The 18,710-nt window shown below is 49.8% G+C and overlaps 1 protein-coding gene across 1 annotated transcript; it reads right to left on the bottom strand.

Annotated features, from left to right (window-relative positions):
- Positions 1-6,340: 6,340 nt before the first annotated feature.
- On the bottom strand, positions 6,341-18,593 carry DDX5 (DEAD-box helicase 5). Its single transcript, XM_056549817.1, has 13 exons — positions 18,438-18,593; positions 14,519-14,681; positions 13,147-13,243; positions 11,884-12,017; positions 11,573-11,638; positions 11,355-11,496; positions 10,534-10,694; positions 10,286-10,458; positions 10,020-10,130; positions 9,397-9,458; positions 9,255-9,314; positions 7,716-7,934; positions 6,341-7,025 (listed from the first exon to the last, which is right to left on the bottom strand). Exons 1-13 carry the CDS (start codon positions 18,476-18,478, stop codon positions 6,649-6,651), a joined length of 1,806 nt encoding a protein of 601 aa, XP_056405792.1. The 5' UTR covers positions 18,479-18,593; the 3' UTR covers positions 6,341-6,648.
- Between the last annotated feature and the right edge of the window lie 117 nt (positions 18,594-18,710).

Genomic DNA, 18,710 nt, shown 5'->3' with positions numbered 1-18,710 from the left:
TCAGCTCTGTCCTATATACTATATAGGGAGCGGCAGTGCGTATGCTTCAGCTCTGTCCTATATACTATATAGGGAGCGGCAGTGCGTATGCTTCAACTCTGTCCTATACACTATATAGGGAGTGGCAGTGCGTATGCTTCACCTCTGTCCTATATACTATATAGGGAGCGGCAGTGCGTATGCTTCACCTCTGTCCTATACACTATATAGGGAGCGGCAGTGCGTATGCTTCACCTCTGTCCTATACACTATATAGGGAGCGGCAGTGCATATGCTTCACCTCTGTCCTATACATTATATAGGGAGCGGCAGTGCATATGCTTCACCTCTGTCCTATACACTATATAGGGAGCGGCAGTGCATATGCTTCACCTCTGTCCTATACATTATATAGGGAGCGGCAGTGCATATGCTTCACCTCTGTCCTATACACTATATAGGGAGCGGCAGTGCATATGCTTCACCTCTGTCCTATACACTATATAGGGAGCGGCAGTGCGTATGCTTCACCTCTGTCCTATACACTATATAGGGAGCGGCAGTGCGTATGCTTCACCTCTGTCCTATACATTATATAGGGAGCGGCAGTGCGTATGCTTCACCTCTGTCCTATACACTATATAGGGAGCGGCAGTGTATATGCTTCACCTCTGTCCTATACACTATATAGGGAGCGGCAGTGCATATGCTTCACCTCTGTCCTATACACTATATAGGGAGCGGCAGTGCGTATGCTTCACCTCTGTCCTATACATTATATAGGGAGCCGCAGTGCATATGCTTCACCTCTGTCCTATACACTATATAGGGAGCCACAGTGCGTATGCTTCACCTCTGTCCTATACATTATATAGGGAGCGGCAGTGCGTATGCTTCACCTCTGTCCTATACACTATATAGGGAGCGGCAGTGCGTATGCTTCACCTCTGTCCTATACATTATATAGGGAGCGGCAGTGCGTATGCTTCACCTCTGTCCTATACACTATATAGGGAGCGGCAGTGCGTATGCTTCACCTCTGTCCTATACACTATATAGGGAGCCGCAGTGCATATGCTTCATCTCTGTACTATATAGGGAGCAGCAGTGCACATGCTTCACCTCTGTCCTATACATTATATAGAAAGCGGCAGTGCACATGCTTCACCTCTGTCCTATACATTATATAGGGAGCGGCAGTGCGTATGCTTCACCTCTGTCCTATACATTATATTGAAAGCGGCAGTGCATATGCTTCACCTCTGTCCTATACACTATATAGGGAGCGGCAGTGCATATGCTTCACCTCTGTCCTATACATTATATAGGGAGCGGCAGTGTGTATGCTTCACCTCTGTCCTATACACTATATAGGGAGCGGCAGTGCATATGCTTCACCTCTGTCCTATACACTATATAGGGAGCGGCAGTGCATATGCTTCACCTCTGTCCTATACACTATATAGGGAGCCGCAGTGCATATGCTTCACCTCTGTCCTATACACTATATAGGGAGCGGCAGTGCGTATGCTTCACCTCTGTCCTATACATTATATAGGGAGCGGCAGTGCGTATGCTTCACCTCTGTCCTATACATTATATATAGGGAGCGGCAGTGCGTATGCTTCACCTCTGTCCTATACATTATAAAGGGAGCGGCAGTGCGTATGCTTCACCTCTGTCCTATACACTATATAGGGAGCCGCAGTGCGTATGCTTCACCTCTGTCCTATACACTATATAGGGAGCGGCAGTGCGTATGCTTCACCTCTGTCCTATACATTATATAGGGAGCGGCAGTGCGTATGCTTCACCTCTGTCCTATACATTATATATAGGGAGCGGCAGTGCGTATGCTTCACCTCTGTCCTATACATTATAAAGGGAGCGGCAGTGCGTATGCTTCACCTCTGTCCTATACATTATATAGGGAGCGGCAGTGCGTATGCTTCACCTCTGTCCTATACACTATATAGGGAGCCTCAGTGCGTATGCTTCACCTTTGTCCTATACATTATATAGGGAGCGGCAGTGCGTATGCTTCACCTCTGTCCTATACACTATATAGGGAGCGGCAGTGCGTATGCTTCAGCTCTGTCCTATACACTATATAGGGAGTGGCAGTGCGTATGCTTCAGCTCTGTCCTATATACTATATAGGGAGCGGCAGTGCGTATGCTTCAGCTCTGTCCTATATACTATATAGGGAGCGGCAGTGCGTATGCTTCACCTCTGTCCTATACACTATATAGGGAGTGGCAGTGCGTATGCTTCACCTCTGTCCTATATACTATATAGGGAGCGGCAGTGCGTATGCTTCACCTCTGTCCTATACACTATATAGGGAGCGGCAGTGCGTATGCTTCACCTCTGTCCTATACATTATAAAGGGAGCGGCAGTGCGTATGCTTCACCTGTCCTATACATTATATTGAAAGCGGCAGTGCATATGCTTCACCTCTGTCCTATACACTATATAGGGAGCGGCAGTGCATATGCTTCACCTCTGTCCTATACATTATATAGGGAGCGGCAGTGCATATGCTTCACCTCTGTCCTATACATTATATATAGGGAGCGGCAGTGTGTATGCTTCACCTCTGTCCTATACACTATATAGGGAGCAGCAGTGCATATGCTTCACCTCTGTCCTATACACTATATAGGGAGCGGCAGTGTATATGCTTCACCTCTGTCCTATACACTATATAGGGAGCAGCAGTGCATATGCTTCACCTCTGTCCTATACACTATATAGGGAGCGGCAGTGCGTATGCTTCACCTCTGTCCTATACATTATAAAGGGAGCGGCAGTGCGTATGCTTCACCTGTCCTATACATTATATAGGGAGCGGCAGTGCGTATGCTTCACCTCTGTCCTATACATTATAAAGGGAGCGGCAGTGCGTATGCTTCACCTCTGTCCTATACATTATATAGGGAGCGGCAGTGCGTATGCTTTACCTCTGTCCTATACATTATATAGGGAGCGGCAGTGCGTATGCTTCACCTCTGTCCTATACATTATATAGGGAGCCGCAATGCGTATGCTTCACCTCTGTCCTATACACTATATAGGGAGCCGAAGTGCGTATGCTTCACCTCTTTCCTATACACTGTATAGGGAGCGGCAGTGCGTATGCTTCACCTCTGTCCTATACACTATAGGGAGCGGCAGTGCGTATGCTTCACCTCTGTCCTATACATTATATAGGGAGCGGCAGTGCGTATGCTTCACCTCTGTCCTATACATTATATAGGGAGCGGCAGTGCGTATGCTTCACCTCTTTCCTATACACTATATAGGGAGCGGCAGTGCGTATGCTTCACCTCTTTCCTATACATTATATAGGGAGCGGCAGTGCGTATGCTTCACCTCTGTCCTATACATTATATAGGGAGCGGCAGTGCGTATGCTTCACCTCTGTCCTATACATTATATAGGGAGCGGCAGTGCGTATGATGCTCCACCTGGCTGGGAAACCATCCTATATGTAGATAACCAGATCATGTCCCTAGTTGCAATTCTACCTATAAATTGCTGATCCTCTCTGGTGCCCCCTATGGCTTTATGACAGTGATGCGTTCACACCCCTACACATGGCAGACTGAGCAATATTGCATGTGATTTGCGATACGATTTACTGGCCAGCACTGCCCTCTATATCCAAAAGGAACCTCCTCTCCTTGCTGGGATGGTGATGTTTTCCTGATTACTAGGAAAGGTGGAGCACACCAGATGCGCAGGGGGGGGGGGGGGGGAAGCACACACCAGATGTACGGGGGGGGGGGGGGGAGAAAATCACACCAGATGTACGGGGGGGGGGGGGGGAGAAAATCACACACACCAGATGTACGGGGGGGGGGAAATCACACACACCAGATGTGCAGGGGGGGAGAAAATCACACACACCAGATGTGCAGGGGGGGAGAAAATCACACACACCAGATGTGCAGGGGGGGGGGGAGAAAATCACACACACCAGATGTGCAGGGGGGGGAGAAAATCACACACACCAGATGTGCAGGGGGGGGTGAAAATCACACACACCAGATGTGCAGGGGGGGGGAGAAAATCACACACACCAGATGTGCAGGGGGGGGGGAGAAAATCACACACACCAGATGTGCAGGGGGGGGGGAGAAAATCACACACACCAGATGTGCAGGGGGGGAGAAAATCACACACACCAGATGTGCAGGGGGGGGGAGAAAATCACACACACCAGATGTGCAGGGGGGGAGAAAATCACACACACCAGATGTGCAGGGGGGGGGAGAAAATCACACACACCAGATGTGCAGGGGGGGGGAGAAAATCACACACACCAGATGTGCAGGGGGGAGGAGAAAATCACACACACCAGATGTGCAGGGGGGGAGAAAATCACACCCACCAGATGTGCAGGGGGGGGGGAAGCACACCCACCAGATGTGCAGGGGGGGGGAAGCACACACACCAGATGTGCAGGGGGGGGGAGAGAAAATTACACACCAGATGTGCAGGGGGGGCGGGAGAAAATCACACCCACCAGATGTAAAGGGGGGGAGAAAATCACACACACCAGATGTGCAGGGGGGGGGAAGCACACACACCAGATGTGCAGGGGGGGGGAAGCACACACACCAGATGTGCAGGGGGGGAAGCACACACCAGATGTGCAGGGGGGGGAAGCACACACCAGATGTACAGGGGGGGAAGCACACACCAGATGTACATGCTGTATGAACCATTAGGATGCAGTCACCAGATCTGGCAGGTAAGTTCCCACACTGCGCACTCTCCTCCCTGGCTCAGATAATGACTCCAGTCGCTCATTTTGCACCGTATCTTGTTTTGTAGCCGACATGAGTCACTGACTGGTCTGTTCCTTCTAATGATTGGGTCCGTTGTGGATAAGGTGACCCCAGTCTTGACATTTCCCCTGCCGATGCAGTAGAGTCCTGTTAGTGGCCATGGATTGGGCGGCTCAGTGCTGCCACCACCTGGTGAATGAACACGTCAGCGGGATACATACCATTACTGGCTATGAGGCGGAGTGTCCACAGTCCGAGGAAATCAGGTGTCTGCAGATTTGTATAATCTTTCTAGATAAAAATCCTAATCCTTCCAGTACTTAACTGCTGTATGCCCCACAGGAAGTTGTGTAGTTCTTTTCAGTCTGCCCAGTGATCTCTGCCGCCACCTCTGTCCATGTCAGGAACGGTTCAGAATAGATGTTTACCATGGGGATTTCTTACACTTCCTGATATGGACAGGGTGGCAGCAAAGCTCACTGTCGTGACTAGAAAAAGCTACACAACTTCCTGTTAAGTAGTGAAGGCTGTAACCTTCAAGCACCAGTTAATTTGACAATTTCTCCTTAGCACCCTTTTCATGGTTTTGTAGATCTAGGTTTCTACACTATTAGTTAAAGGGGTACTCCAGTGGGAAAAAAAATTTAATCACCTGGTGCCAGAAAGTTAGATTTGTAAGTTATTTTTGTTTAAAAAATCTTAATCCTTCCAGTACTTACTAGGAAATTTTTTGGAACACCGCTCTCTGCTTACATCTGTCCAGAGTAGCATATGTTTTCATGGGGATTTTCTCCTACTTTGCCGACATCTGTTCATTTTAAGAACTGTCCAAAGAGCACTGTGGTCATGATGTCAGCAGAGAGCTCTGTGTTCCAAAGAATTTTCACTAGTATTCAGCAGCTAATAAGAACTGGATGGATTAAGATTTTTTTTTTTAATAGAATTTACAAATCTTTTAAACTTTTTGGCACCAGTTTTAAAAATATTTTTTCCACCGGAGTACCCCTTTAAGATAATGAAAACAACTGACTGCTTGTGCTGCCATCTTTGACATGATCACAGCTCCTGAGCCTGGGTTATTGTCCCTAACCAGTTCACCTGACTGACCTCCAGCACCAACCATCTAATTAGATAACCAGGTGTAGTGATAAGACTCCACACCCCCTCTGTAAATGCAAAGGAGTAGTAATCAGTTTAACTGATTCTTATATGACTGCCACATCTGCTAAAACAGGTGAGCACAAGTTGTGCACAAGAACCTACTTCTCTATTGGCCTATGCTTAATATTCTAGAGTACTACAACCCCAATCATGCCCTGATAGGAAAAATGGCTGGCTAGAGAAGGCATGTACAGATGCCTATGATGCAGCTGTTGCAAAACTACAACTCCCAGCATGCCCAGCCTTTGGCTGTCGGGGCATGCTTAGAGTTGTAGTTTTGCTACAGCTGGAGTCACCCTGGCTAAGCTACAGAATAGGGGATTTATATGTTATATGTATACAAATGGAGTCATGTGACAGTGGGGTTCACATACTTTTCTACAGTAAGCACAGGAGTCAGGGGCTGAGTTGAATGGTCTTTATTAAGGGGCCATGCGCTGCCCCCCTTACAGTACTCCAATCACTGTACACAGACTGAACACGGCTGCAGTTTTCTTCTAGTACAAAAAAAAGAAAAAACTAAAAAACAATAAAGTCTTCGAGGAATGTAGAGAAAACAGTCAACTTAAATAGTGGGAAAGTGCGCGAGCGTCCGTGGCGAGCGTCCCGCCCGGACTTAAATACCGAGGCCTGTCCCGAAATAAAAAAATTTACGATGAAACAAAAAAAAAAAAAACTTAAAAACCAAAATGGACACGATCGTGCGTCTCCTCACTGAGGGTAAGCCCCCGTCATGGTGTATCCCAGCATGGAGGGAGCGGCCGCTGGCGCTGCTGCCGGGTAGGTGTAGGCTTGTTGGGTCATCCCGCTCTGCATGGGGGCAGCGTACTGTTGGCTGGTGTCAAAGCAGTTCTGGTAGGTGCCGTTCTGGCCGGGGCGCTGGTAGGCTCCCTGCATGGCGGCGGCGCCGTATCCGTTGCCGTAGGCGTTACTGTTGTACGACTGTGCTCCGAAGCCGTTCTGTTTGTTGCCAAAGTCTCTTTTTGCTCCAAAACCTCTGTTGTAATTCTCTCTATCCCCCCAACCCCTCTTGCCTGAAGAAAAGCGGTCACGGCGGTCGTTCATTCCTCCTCGGCCTCTGAAGCGTCCTGCGGAGAAAAAATAACGGAAGAGCCAATCAGAAAGTGGGGTAACTGCAGATCTGAAGCATTAGTCGTTACAGTGTATCAGGGCAGGGACAAGTGAAAGTGTTCTGGTTAATGCAGCTCTGAGGGTGACTGGAGGAGAAGAGATATGATGTAACAGCAGAATAGTGAGTGCAGGTCTGGAGGATAAGATATGATGTAACAGCAGAATAGTGAGTGCAGCTCTGGAGCATGAGATAGGATGTAACAGCAGAATAGTGAGTGCAGCTGTGGGGGATAAGACATGATGTAACAGCAAAATAGTGAGTGCAGCTCTGGAGGATAAGACATGATGTAACAGCAGAATAGTGAGTGCAGCTCTGGAGGATAAGACATGATGTAACAGCAGAAAAGTGAGTGCAGCTCTGGAGGATAAGACATGATGTAACAGCAAAATAGTGAGTGCAGCTCTGGAGCATAAGACAGGATGTAACAGCAGAATAGTGAGTGCAGCTATGGAGGAGAAGACATGATGTAACAGCAGAATAGTGAGTGCCGCTATGGAGGAGAAGACATGATGTAACAGCAGAATAGTGAGTGCAGCTCTGGAGCATGAGACAGGATGTAACAGCTGAATAGTGAGTGCAGCTCTGGAGCATGAGACAGGATGTAACAGCTGAATAGTGAGTGCAGCTGTGGAGATGCCCCTCTTACCTCTGTCCTCCACCAGCTGCAGTAGTTTGGGGTTGATGGTCTGGTTGGCCTCCCTCAGGACAGAGATCAGGTCATTCACTTGCTTGATGTTGTTGGGGGTGAAGAAGGTGTAGGCGGTGCCCGTTTTGCTGCTGCGGGCGGTTCTGCCGATTCGGTGGACATAATCTTCGGAGGAGTTGGGGTAGTCATAATTGATGACGAATTTCACGTCTTCCACATCTGTAAAGTGTTGCGGTGTGGCAAACGAGGGAAAAAAAGGAGCAAGCGGGAAGGGATTTGCCCACAACAACAGCCAGAGACCAGAAAGACAAGTTAGAGGGGGCGCCGCAACACGGGGGCCAGGGCTGAAAAGAAGAAACGTTACAGCAGTGTTTACCCAAACTGCGCACCTCCAGCTGTTGCAAAACTACAAGTACCAGCATGCCCGGACAGCCGAAGGCTGTCCGGGCACGCTGGGAGTTGTAGTTTTGCAACAGCTAGAGGCAACCTAGTTGGTCCGAGCATGCTGGGAGATGTAGTTTTGCAACAGCTAGAGGAGATCTAGTTGGTCCGAGCATTCTGGGAGTTGTAGTTTGGCAACAGCAGGAGTCACGCTAGTCGGAAAACACTGCGTTATAGAAGACAACCACCTCTGGTGCATCACACGTCTTACCCGGACCCTTATCAATAGCCAATATCAAGTGACATCTGACAGCTTCTCCGTGGTACGGCCACCAAACGTGGCAAGTAGCCTCCTCATGTGCTGCATTAGAGGACCCACCGAACAGAACCACACGTGGTCCTCACACACTCATAAGAAGCTCAGACACTTCTCTTGCCAAGACCCGACAAACCACGACCGCTCAAGGAAACAGAGCAAGTCAAATGCTTTGGGTCTTTTGTTTTTTCGGGGTGCACCAGTCTCGGCAAGAGCTCCCAAGAAGCCAGGGTTCACTTGAGAAATGTTTTGTCGCCCCCATCAGGCAGGTCTCGACATGACGACTACGCTACAGGCGAGGGAGGATCGTGAAATCTTTTTCGGGTGTGCTGCTCCGCGCTTGCCCACATCTCTACTCATGTGCCAGTACTCACCAATTTGGAGTCTATACAAAAGGCTTTTATATATAACAGGACACGTCTGCTCTCGCCGGATCCTCGCTGAGACTCGCCGTACGGTTCACGAGTAACAGCGCTGAACGGCAAGTATGCACCAAAAAAATAAAAACACACAGCTCGGGATGGCAGTGGGTGGGAAAGGGTTAAGTGTGTCTCTGCCTTTTGAAGATTACTGGCACACGACGCGCAGCATTTTTTTTGGTTTCCACCTCTACCCCGACTGGGAGCAGCCAGCCGACTTATCCACTAGTCCTCCGTCCCCCTCTCGAGTCCTCCGAACGTCATGCCTAGCCATGCCATACAGACCGCACCTTGGTGAAGAAACAAAACTCAAAGAGAATCGCAGAGGTTAAAGAAAGCGGAAACTGACTTTCTTTAAAAATATAGATAAAGTTTCATCAAGTGTACAGAGTGCGGGCGCCAGAGAGGGCGCTATATACTGACCTAGGCCTCGGGACGCAACGTCTGTGGCAATGAGGATCGGGGATTTGCCGTGTTTGAATTCTGTGGAGATGAAGAGGAAGATTAGATCGAAAGAAGGAGAAGAGATTCCTGAACACCGGATGGAGCAGCAGCCGACACTCACCATTTAACACCCAGTCACGTTCCTGTTGGCTTTTATCACCATGAATTCCCATAGCGGGCCACCTGCAACACAAGATAAACCGCATTATACTCCAGAGCTGTACTCACTATTCTGCTGGTGAGGTCACTGTACATACATTACATTACTTATCCTGTACTGATCCTGAGTTATATCCTGTATTATACCCCAGAGCTGTACTCACTATTCTGCTGGTGAGGTCACTGTGTACATTACATTACATATCCTGTACTGATCCTGAGTTATATCCTGTATTATACTCCAGAGCTGTACTCACTATTCTGCTGGTGAGGTCACTGTGTACATACATTACATTACTTATCCTGTACTGATCCTGAGTTATATCCTGTATTATACTCCAGAGCTGTACTCACTATTCTGCTGGTGAGGTCACTGTGTACATACATTACATTACTTATCCTGTACTGATCCTGAGTTATATCCTGTACTATACTCCAGAGCTGTACTCACTATTCTGCTGGTGAGGTCACTGTGTATATACATTACATTACTTATCCTGTACTGATCCTGAGTTATATCCTGTATTATACTCCAGAGCTGTACTCACTATTCTGCTGGTGAGGTCGCTGTACAGTACCACTTACCCGTCTCTCCGTAACCTGCGGGTCAGGTCGTCACAGCGCCTCTTTGTCTCCACGAACACTATGGTCTTGTTCTCCTTCTCACTCATGATTTCCTCCATCAGTCGGACAAGTCTGGGGATAAACCAGCAGGTAAGTGTGTGGCTAGGATGGCATTACACGGTGGGTTGGCATTATATGGTTAGGATGGCGGTATTATATGGTTAGGATGGCGGTATTATATGGTGGGTTTGCATTATACGGTTAGTAGGGGGGGTTGCACTACGTACTTGTCATCCTTCTCGCCGTCGTTGCACACGTCCACTATCTGCAGGATGTTGTGGTTGGCGCTCAGCTCTAAGGCGCCAATGTTTATGTGAGTGTATTCCTTCAGGAAGTCTTCTGCCAGCTGACGCACCTCTTTGGGCCATGTGGCGCTCCACATCAGGGTCTGCCTGTCCGGCTGTAGAGGAGCAACAGGTTAGATACACACCATGTACCACAGGTATCACACATGAGGGGGGGGGCCTCTACTCACCCTGATCTGGTCCACAATCTTTCTGATCTGCGGCTCGAAGCCCATGTCCAGCATCCTGTCCGCTTCGTCCAGGACCAGGTAGGTGCATCGGTTCAGGTTGGTCTTTCCAGCTTCAAGGAAGTCGATGAGACGACCGGGTGTCGCGATGCAAATCTCAACACCTACAGGAGACAATGGGTGAGTTACGCTGCCTGGAACACAAGCCCCGACCAGAGCCAGCTCCACCCCAGTACAGAGCCCACAAAGCCCCACCCCTGCTCAGCATAAACACAAAGCCCCACCCCTGCTCAGTATAGAGAACAAAGCCCCACCCCTGCTCAGTATAGAGAACACCAAGCCCCACCCCTGCTCAGTATAGAGAACACCAAGCCCCACCCCTGCTCAGTATAGAGAACACCAAGCCCCACCCCTGCTCAGTATAGAGAACACAAAGCCCCAGCCCTGCTCAGTATAGAGAACACAAAGCCCCAGCCCTGCTCAGTATAGAGAACACAAAGCCCCACCCCTGCTCAGTATAGAGAACACCAAGCCCCACCCCTGCTCAGTATAGAGAACACCAAGCCCCAGCCCTGCTCAGTATAGAGAACACAAAGCCCCAGCCCTGCTCAGTATAGAGAACACAAAGCCCCAGCCCTGCTCAGTATAGAGAACACAAAGCCCCAGCCCTGCTCAGTATAGAGAACACAAAGCCCCACCCCTGCTCAGTATAGAGAACACAAAGCCCCACCCCTGCTCAGTATAGAGAACACAAAGCCCCACCCCTGCTCAGTATAGAGAACAGAATGCCATACCTAGCACAAAACCCACCCCCTCCTGCTCACCTCTCTCCAGGTCTCGGAGTTGTGGCCCCTTGGGGGCGCCTCCATAGATACAAGTAGACTTCAGGCGGCACGCTCTGCCATATTCTGCTGCCACCTGCTGCACTTGTTGAGCCAGTTCTCTAGTTGGTGCCAGCACCAGGAGCTGTGGGCAGACATGACATCAGTACATGGTGGATGGGGAGGGGTAACATTATATAACAGGGGGGGTGGATACTTACGATTGGCCCATCCCCTCTCTGCAGGAACGGCTGGTGGTTAATGTGAACAATTCCAGGTAGTAGATACTGTGGAGAAGAGGAGATTGTTGTAATTCTTTATATAGCACCAACATATTCAGCAGCGCTGTACACCGTCCCCATCTCAATATAAATTCTTTTATCTCCCATCAGGATGTTCTGGAGCAAAGTAGGAAATCAGGGAGAACAAGACCTCTTGTATACACTGATCCTGTAGCCCCAGTTCTGTACGGCAACAGCTGATTCCTCAGGGACCCCCACACCAACCACTGAGCCCCCCACCAGGTACTTACAGACAAAGTCTTTCCAGATCCAGTCATGGCAACACCGACCATATCCAGACCGCTGAGGGCCACTGGCCAGCCCTGGCTCTGGATTGGGGTGGGTTCAGTGAAGTTCTGTCGTTTCAGCACCTCCATGATCGTGGCTGCACAGGGAGAGAACAGAGCAATGTGAACGAACTGAGGCGAGCGCAGGCAGAGACTACAAGGAGCCCGAGGCGAGCGCAGGCAGAGACTACAAGGAGCCCGAGGCGAGCGCAGGCAGAGACTACAAGGAGCCCGAGGCGAGCGCAGGCAGAGACTACAAGGAGCCCGAGGCGAGCGCAGGCAGAGACTACAAGGAGCCCGAGGCGAGCGCAGGCAGAGACTACAAGGAGCCCGAGGCGAGCGCAGGCAGAGACTACAAGGAGCCCGAGGCGAGCGCAGGCAGAGACTACAAGGAGCCCGAGGCGAGCGCAGGCAGAGACTACAAGGAGCCCGAGGCGAGCGCAGGCAGAGACTACAAGGAGCCCGAGGCGAGCGCAGGCAGAGACTACAAGGAGCCCGAGGCGAGCGCAGGCAGAGACTACAAGGAGCCCGAGGCGAGCGCAGGCAGAGACTACAAGGAGCCCGAGGCGAGCGCAGGCAGAGACTACAAGGAGCCCGAGGCGAGCGCAGGCAGAGACTACAAGGAGCCCGAGGCGAGCGCAGGCAGAGACTACAAGGAGCCCGAGGCGAGCGCAGGCAGAGACTACAAGGAGCCCGAGGCGAGCGCAGGCAGAGACTACAAGGAGCCCGAGGCGAGCGCAGGCAGAGACTACAAGGAGCCCGAGGCGAGCGCAGGCAGAGACTACAAGGAGCCCGAGGCGAGCGCAGGCAGAGACTACAAGGAGCCCGAGGCGAGCGCAGGCAGAGACTACAAGGAGCCCGAGGCGAGCGCAGGCAGAGACTACAAGGAGCCCGAGGCGAGCGCAGGCAGAGACTACAAGGAGCCCGAGGCGAGCGCAGGCAGAGACTACAAGGAGCCCGAGGCGAGCGCAGGCAGAGACTACAAGGAGCCCGAGGCGAGCGCAGGCAGAGACTACAAGGAGCCCGAGGCGAGCGCAGGCAGAGACTACAAGGAGCCCGAGGCGAGCGCAGGCAGAGACTACAAGGAGCCCGAGGCGAGCGCAGGCAGAGACTACAAGGAGCCCGAGGCGAGCGCAGGCAGTGACTACAAGGAGCCCGAGGCCAGCGCAGGCAGAGACTACAAGGAGCCCGAGGCGAGCGCAGGCAGAGACTACAAGGGGCACTCACCTGGGAAGCTGGCTTCATGGAAGTGGAAGACTGGCTTGGGACAGTTGTGCCCGCGGACAGTAATCTCCTTACTTCTCCTGTACTGCTCAATTTCTTGCTGAAAAAGGCAAACAGATTAAGTCAGCAGGGGGCACATTTGTGTTCTATATAATCATCCTACATCTCCCTACACCCTCCAGCGGGCGCATGTACTTCATATAATCATCTTACATCTCTCACTACACCCACCAGGGGGCACATGTCCTCCATATAATCATCTTCCATCTCACTACACCCTCCAAGGGGCGCATGTCCTCCATATAATTATCTTACATCTCTCACTACACCCTCCAGGGGGCGCATGTCCTCCATACAATCATCTTCCATCTCACTACACCCTCCAGGGGGCACATGTCCTCCATATAATTATCTTACATCTCTCACTACACCCACCAGGGGGCACATGTCCTCCATATAATCATCTTCCATCTCACGACACCCTCCAGGGGGCACATGTCCTCCATATAATCATCAATCTCACTACACCCACCAGGGGGCGCATGTCCTCCATATAATCATCTTCCATCTCACTACACCCACCGGGGGCGCATGTCCTCCATATCATCTTACATCTCTCACTACACCCACCAGGGGGCGCATGTCCTCCATATAATCATCTTCCATCTCACTACACCCACCAGGGGGCACATGTCCTCCATATAATCATCTTCCATCTCACTACACCCTCCAGGGGGCGCATGTCCTCCATATAATCATCTATCTCTCACTACACCCTCCAGGGGGCGCATGTCCTCCATACAATCATCTTCCATCTCACTACACCCTCCAGGGGGCGCATGTCCTCCATATAATCATCTATCTCTCACTACACCCTCCAGGGGGCACATGTCCTCCATATAATCATCTTCCATCTCACTACACCCTCCAGGGGGCGCATGTCCTCCATATAATCATCTATCTCTCACTACACCCTCCAGGGGGCGCATGTCCTCCATACAATCATCTTCCATCTCACTACACCCTCCAGGGGGCGCATGTCCTCCATATAATCATCTTCCATCTCACTACACCCTCCAGGGGGCGCATGTCCTCCATATAATCATCTTCCATCTCACTACACCCTCCAGGGGGCACATGTCCTCCATATAATCATCTATCTCTCACTACACCCTCCAGGGGGCGCATGTCCTCCATACAATCATCTTCCATCTCACTACACCCTCCAGGGGGCGCATGTCCTCCATACAATCATACATCTCACTACACCCACCGGGGGGGGGGGGGGGGGGGGGGGCACATGTCCAACAAATCTCTACTGACTGGTGCCCCCCTAAAGGTAGATTTAGGTACTACAGCTTCTTTCTATCCTCACCTGGGTGCGTCGGGCCAAGTCTGGATTCTCTTGGTAGAAGTTCTTCTCGAATTTCGGCAGTGCTTCCAGGTTCCATTTCTTCTTGATCAGTCTCTCCCCAGGGTTCCCGAACTTTCCAGAACCACCACCTCTGTTTCCTCCGAATCGGGGACCACCACCAAACCTGAACAAAAAAACACAACATTGTAACAAACCCGCAGCTGTGACACCACATATTCATCTTCACTGAAACATTGTAACAAACCCTCTTGTCTGCAGCACTAACAAGAGACTTCAAGGTTCCCATCCCCCACTACAGATGTACCACGCCGATACTGTAAAACTCAGCTGGGAAGATTCCTGGAAACTGTTTAGACTTCTCATCGGAAGACGTGAGTCATAGCGGCCGGCGGGCGTTGTGTTAGGTCAGGGGGAGGCGGCGGCCGTGATGACATCACCGACAGGAAGCACAGAATGTACCAACACTTCTAGGAAGACTAGGTGCAGCTCTTAAAGGGCCGGAAGGTAATGCCTAAAGAATGGACCCAACAATACATCCTAAAGAATGGACCCAACCTGAACCCAAGAGACGACAATGTAACTATACATCCTAAAGAACGGAACCAACAATGTAACGATACATCCTAAAGAATGGAACCAACCTCAACCCAAGAGCCGACAATGTAACTATACATCAAGAATGGACCCAACCTGAACCCAAGAGACGACAATGTAACGATACATCCTAAAGAACGGAACCAACCTGAACCCAAGAGCCGACAATGTAACTATACATCCTAAAGAACGGACCCAACCTGAACCCAAGAGCCGACAATGTAACGATACATCCTAAAGAACGGACCCAACCTGAACCCAAGAGCTGACAATAACTATACATCGTAAAGAATGGACCCAACCTGAACCCAAGAGCCGACAATGTAACGATACATCCTAAAGAATGGACCCAACCTGAACCCAAGAGACAACAATGTAACGATACATCCTAAAGAATGGACCCAACCTGAACCCAAGAGCCGACAATGTAACTATACATCCTAAAGAACGGAACCAACCTGAACCCAAGAGCCGACAATGTAACTATACATCCTAAAGAACGGAACCAACCTGAACCCAAGAGCCGACAATGTAACGATACATCCTAAAGAATGGACCCAACCTGAACCCTAGAGCCGACAATGTAACGATACATCCTAAAGAATGGACCCAACCTGAACCCAAGAGAGAACAATGTAACGATACATCCTAAAGAATGGACCCAACCTGAACCCAAGAGACAACAATGTAACGATACATCCTAAAGAACGGACCCAACCTGAACCCAAGAGACGACAATGTAACGATACATCCTAAAGAATGGACCCAACCTGAACCCAAGAGACAACAATGTAACGATACATCCTAAAGAACGGAACCAACCTGAACCTAAGAGCCGACAATGTAACTATACATCCTAAAGAATGGAACCAACCTGAACCTAAGAGATGACAATGTAACTATACATCCTAAAGAACGGACCCAACCTGAACCTAAGAGACAACAATGTAACGATACATCCTAAAGAACGGACCCAACCTGAACCCAAGAGCCGACAATGTAACTATACATCCTAAAGAATGGAACCAACCTGAACCCAAGAGACAACAATGTAACGATACATCCTAAAGAATGGACCCAACCTGAACCTAAGAGCCGACAATGTAACGATACATCCTAAAGAATGGAACCAACCTGAACCCAAGAGCTGACAATAACTATACATCCTAAAGAACGGAACCAACCTGAACCCAAGAGACAACAATGTAACTATACATCCTAAAGAACGGAACCAACCTGAACCCAAGAGACAACAATGTAACTATACATCCTAAAGAACGGACCCAACCTGAACCCAAGAGCCGACAATGTAACTATACATCCTAAAGAATGGACCCAACCTGAACCTAAGAGCTGACAATGTAACGATACATCAAGAATGGACCCAACCTGAACCCAAGAGCTGACAATCCAACCACCAGATCTGAAGATAAGTGAGCACCCCATGTGCCAGATCCCCACACTCTGAGACCACTCACCGCACTGCCAATTGGACCAGGGACGACCTATACAGGCTGAGCTAAAGACAACTGCACCTCTATTCCAGTATATACAGTACATGAGCCAGTCCATCTATAAACTTCTTAGAGTCTATAAGCTCTAGTATATATGGTACAGGATCAATCATACATTCAATCCTATGTGCTCCTGTTCTACTCCAGTATATATGGTACATAAGCCGGGCCTAACTATTCTATAGGCTCATCTGTTCTACTCCAGTATATACGGCACATAAACCGGGACTAACTATTCCCTAACCAGTCTACACATCTATAGGGTCATCCCCGGGTTGTCCCCGCCACTCCTCATCCATTGTTGATGAGGTAGATACACTGGTCCCTCAACATGATTGTAATCCGTTCCAAATGAACCATCAATAGTTGAAACCATCGTATGTTGAGGGATCCGAGTAACGATAAGTATAGGAAGTTACTCACCTCATCGCTGTGCACACTTTTATTGGATGACGGGACAGCGTGCGCAGACGTGATGATTGAGCGCGACAGCCATGCAAGGGCCGCAGTACTACGGTATATATGGTAAATAACACTTCTATATACCACAAGGAGGCCTCAGCATTACAGTATATACGGTAGATGAGGCATCTATATACCACAAGAAGGCCTCAGCATTACAGTATATACGGTAGATGAGGCATCTATATACCACAAGAAGGCCTCAGCATTACAGTATATACGGTAGATGAGGCATCTATATAACACAAGGAGGCCTCAGCATTACAGTATATACGGTAGATGAGGCATCTATATACGACAAGAAGGCCTCAGCATTACAGTATATACGGTAGATAACCCATCTATATACCACAAGGAGGCTTCAGCATTACAGTATATACGGTTGATGAGCCATCTATATACCACAATGAGGCCTCAGCATTACAGTATATACGGTAGATGAGGCATCTATATACGACAAGAAGGCCTCAGCATTACAGTATATACGGTAGATAACCCATCTATATACCACAAGGAGGCCTCAGCATTACAGTATATACGGTAGATGAGCCGTCTATATACCACAAGGAGGCCTCAGCATTACAGTATATACGGTAGATGAGCCGTCTATATACCACAAGGAGGCCTCAGCATTACAGTATATACGGTAGATGAGCCGTCTATATACCACAAGGAGGCCTCAGCATTACAGTATATACGGTAGATGAGCCATCTATATACCACAAGGAGGCCTCAGCATTACAGTATATACGGTAGATGAGCCGTCTATATACCACAAGGAGGCCTCAGCATTACAGTATATACGGTAGATGAACCATCTATATACCACAAGGAGGCCTCAGCATTACAGTATATACGGTAGATGAGCCATCTATATACCACAAGGAGGCCTCAGCATTACAGTATATACGGTAGATGAGCCGTCTATATACCACAAGGAGGCCTCAGCATTACAGTATATACGGTAGATGAGCCGTCTACAGTTCTTTATACTAGGTAGATAATTCTATGTATTCTGAATTGGCAGCAGTCTTGTAGCGCAAGCCGCAGTACTCCAGTATATACGGTAGCTGTGCTCCCTCACACGCGGCGGGCGCCCCTCCCCCTCCGCCGCCATCTTGTGAGGAGACAAAGAGCCGGCATTTTGTGTCGCCGCATGGATTTCTCACCCCCCATAGGCACCAGTCACCCGCTCCGCCCGGCAAACACTTCTACAGAATTCCCAGACGACGGGTCACCTCACCCCCACATATTACTCGATATCCCCCTCCCCCACATACACCCCCCCGGACCGGACCCGGTGACCGGCAATTCCCCCTCATCACGGTTTCCATCCCACCAGGACTCACCCTCTGTCGCGGCCGCGGTCTCTGTCGTTAAATCCAGGCATATCGTTACGGAATAGGAGATGCGTGTCTGCTGGCGGCTGGAGGTGACGGGAACTGCGTGTGCTCACAATGCCGGTTATATAGGGAAGAGCGCGCCAGGAGACTCCACCCACAACACGTGACCTCCTCACAGATCCCTCCGCCACAAAATGGCCCCGGCCTGACCACGCCCCCTCGGCGCCATCTTTCACATTGGCATCAATCATTATTTTTCCCACCTCCGCGACCTCTCTC

This window comes from Hyla sarda, chromosome 13, assembly GCF_029499605.1.
Source record: "Hyla sarda isolate aHylSar1 chromosome 13, aHylSar1.hap1, whole genome shotgun sequence".
Classification (NCBI taxonomy): domain Eukaryota; kingdom Metazoa; phylum Chordata; class Amphibia; order Anura; family Hylidae; genus Hyla; species Hyla sarda.
This window is presented reverse-complemented; position numbering and strand designations above follow the sequence as displayed.

Excerpts from the sequence above, each read along its gene's own strand:
- DDX5 (XM_056549817.1), bottom strand. The coding sequence starts at position 18,478 with ATGCCTGGATTTAACGACAGAGACCGCGGCCGCGACAGAGG. Across the intron at positions 14,682-18,437 it reads GACCGCGGCCGCGACAGAGG|GTTTGGTGGTGGTCCCCGAT; the intron begins GTGAGTCCTGGT and ends TTTTTTGTTCAG. Across the intron at positions 7,935-9,254 it reads CGTTGCGTCCCGAGGCCTAG|ATGTGGAAGACGTGAAATTC; the intron begins GTCAGTATATAG and ends AACACTTTACAG.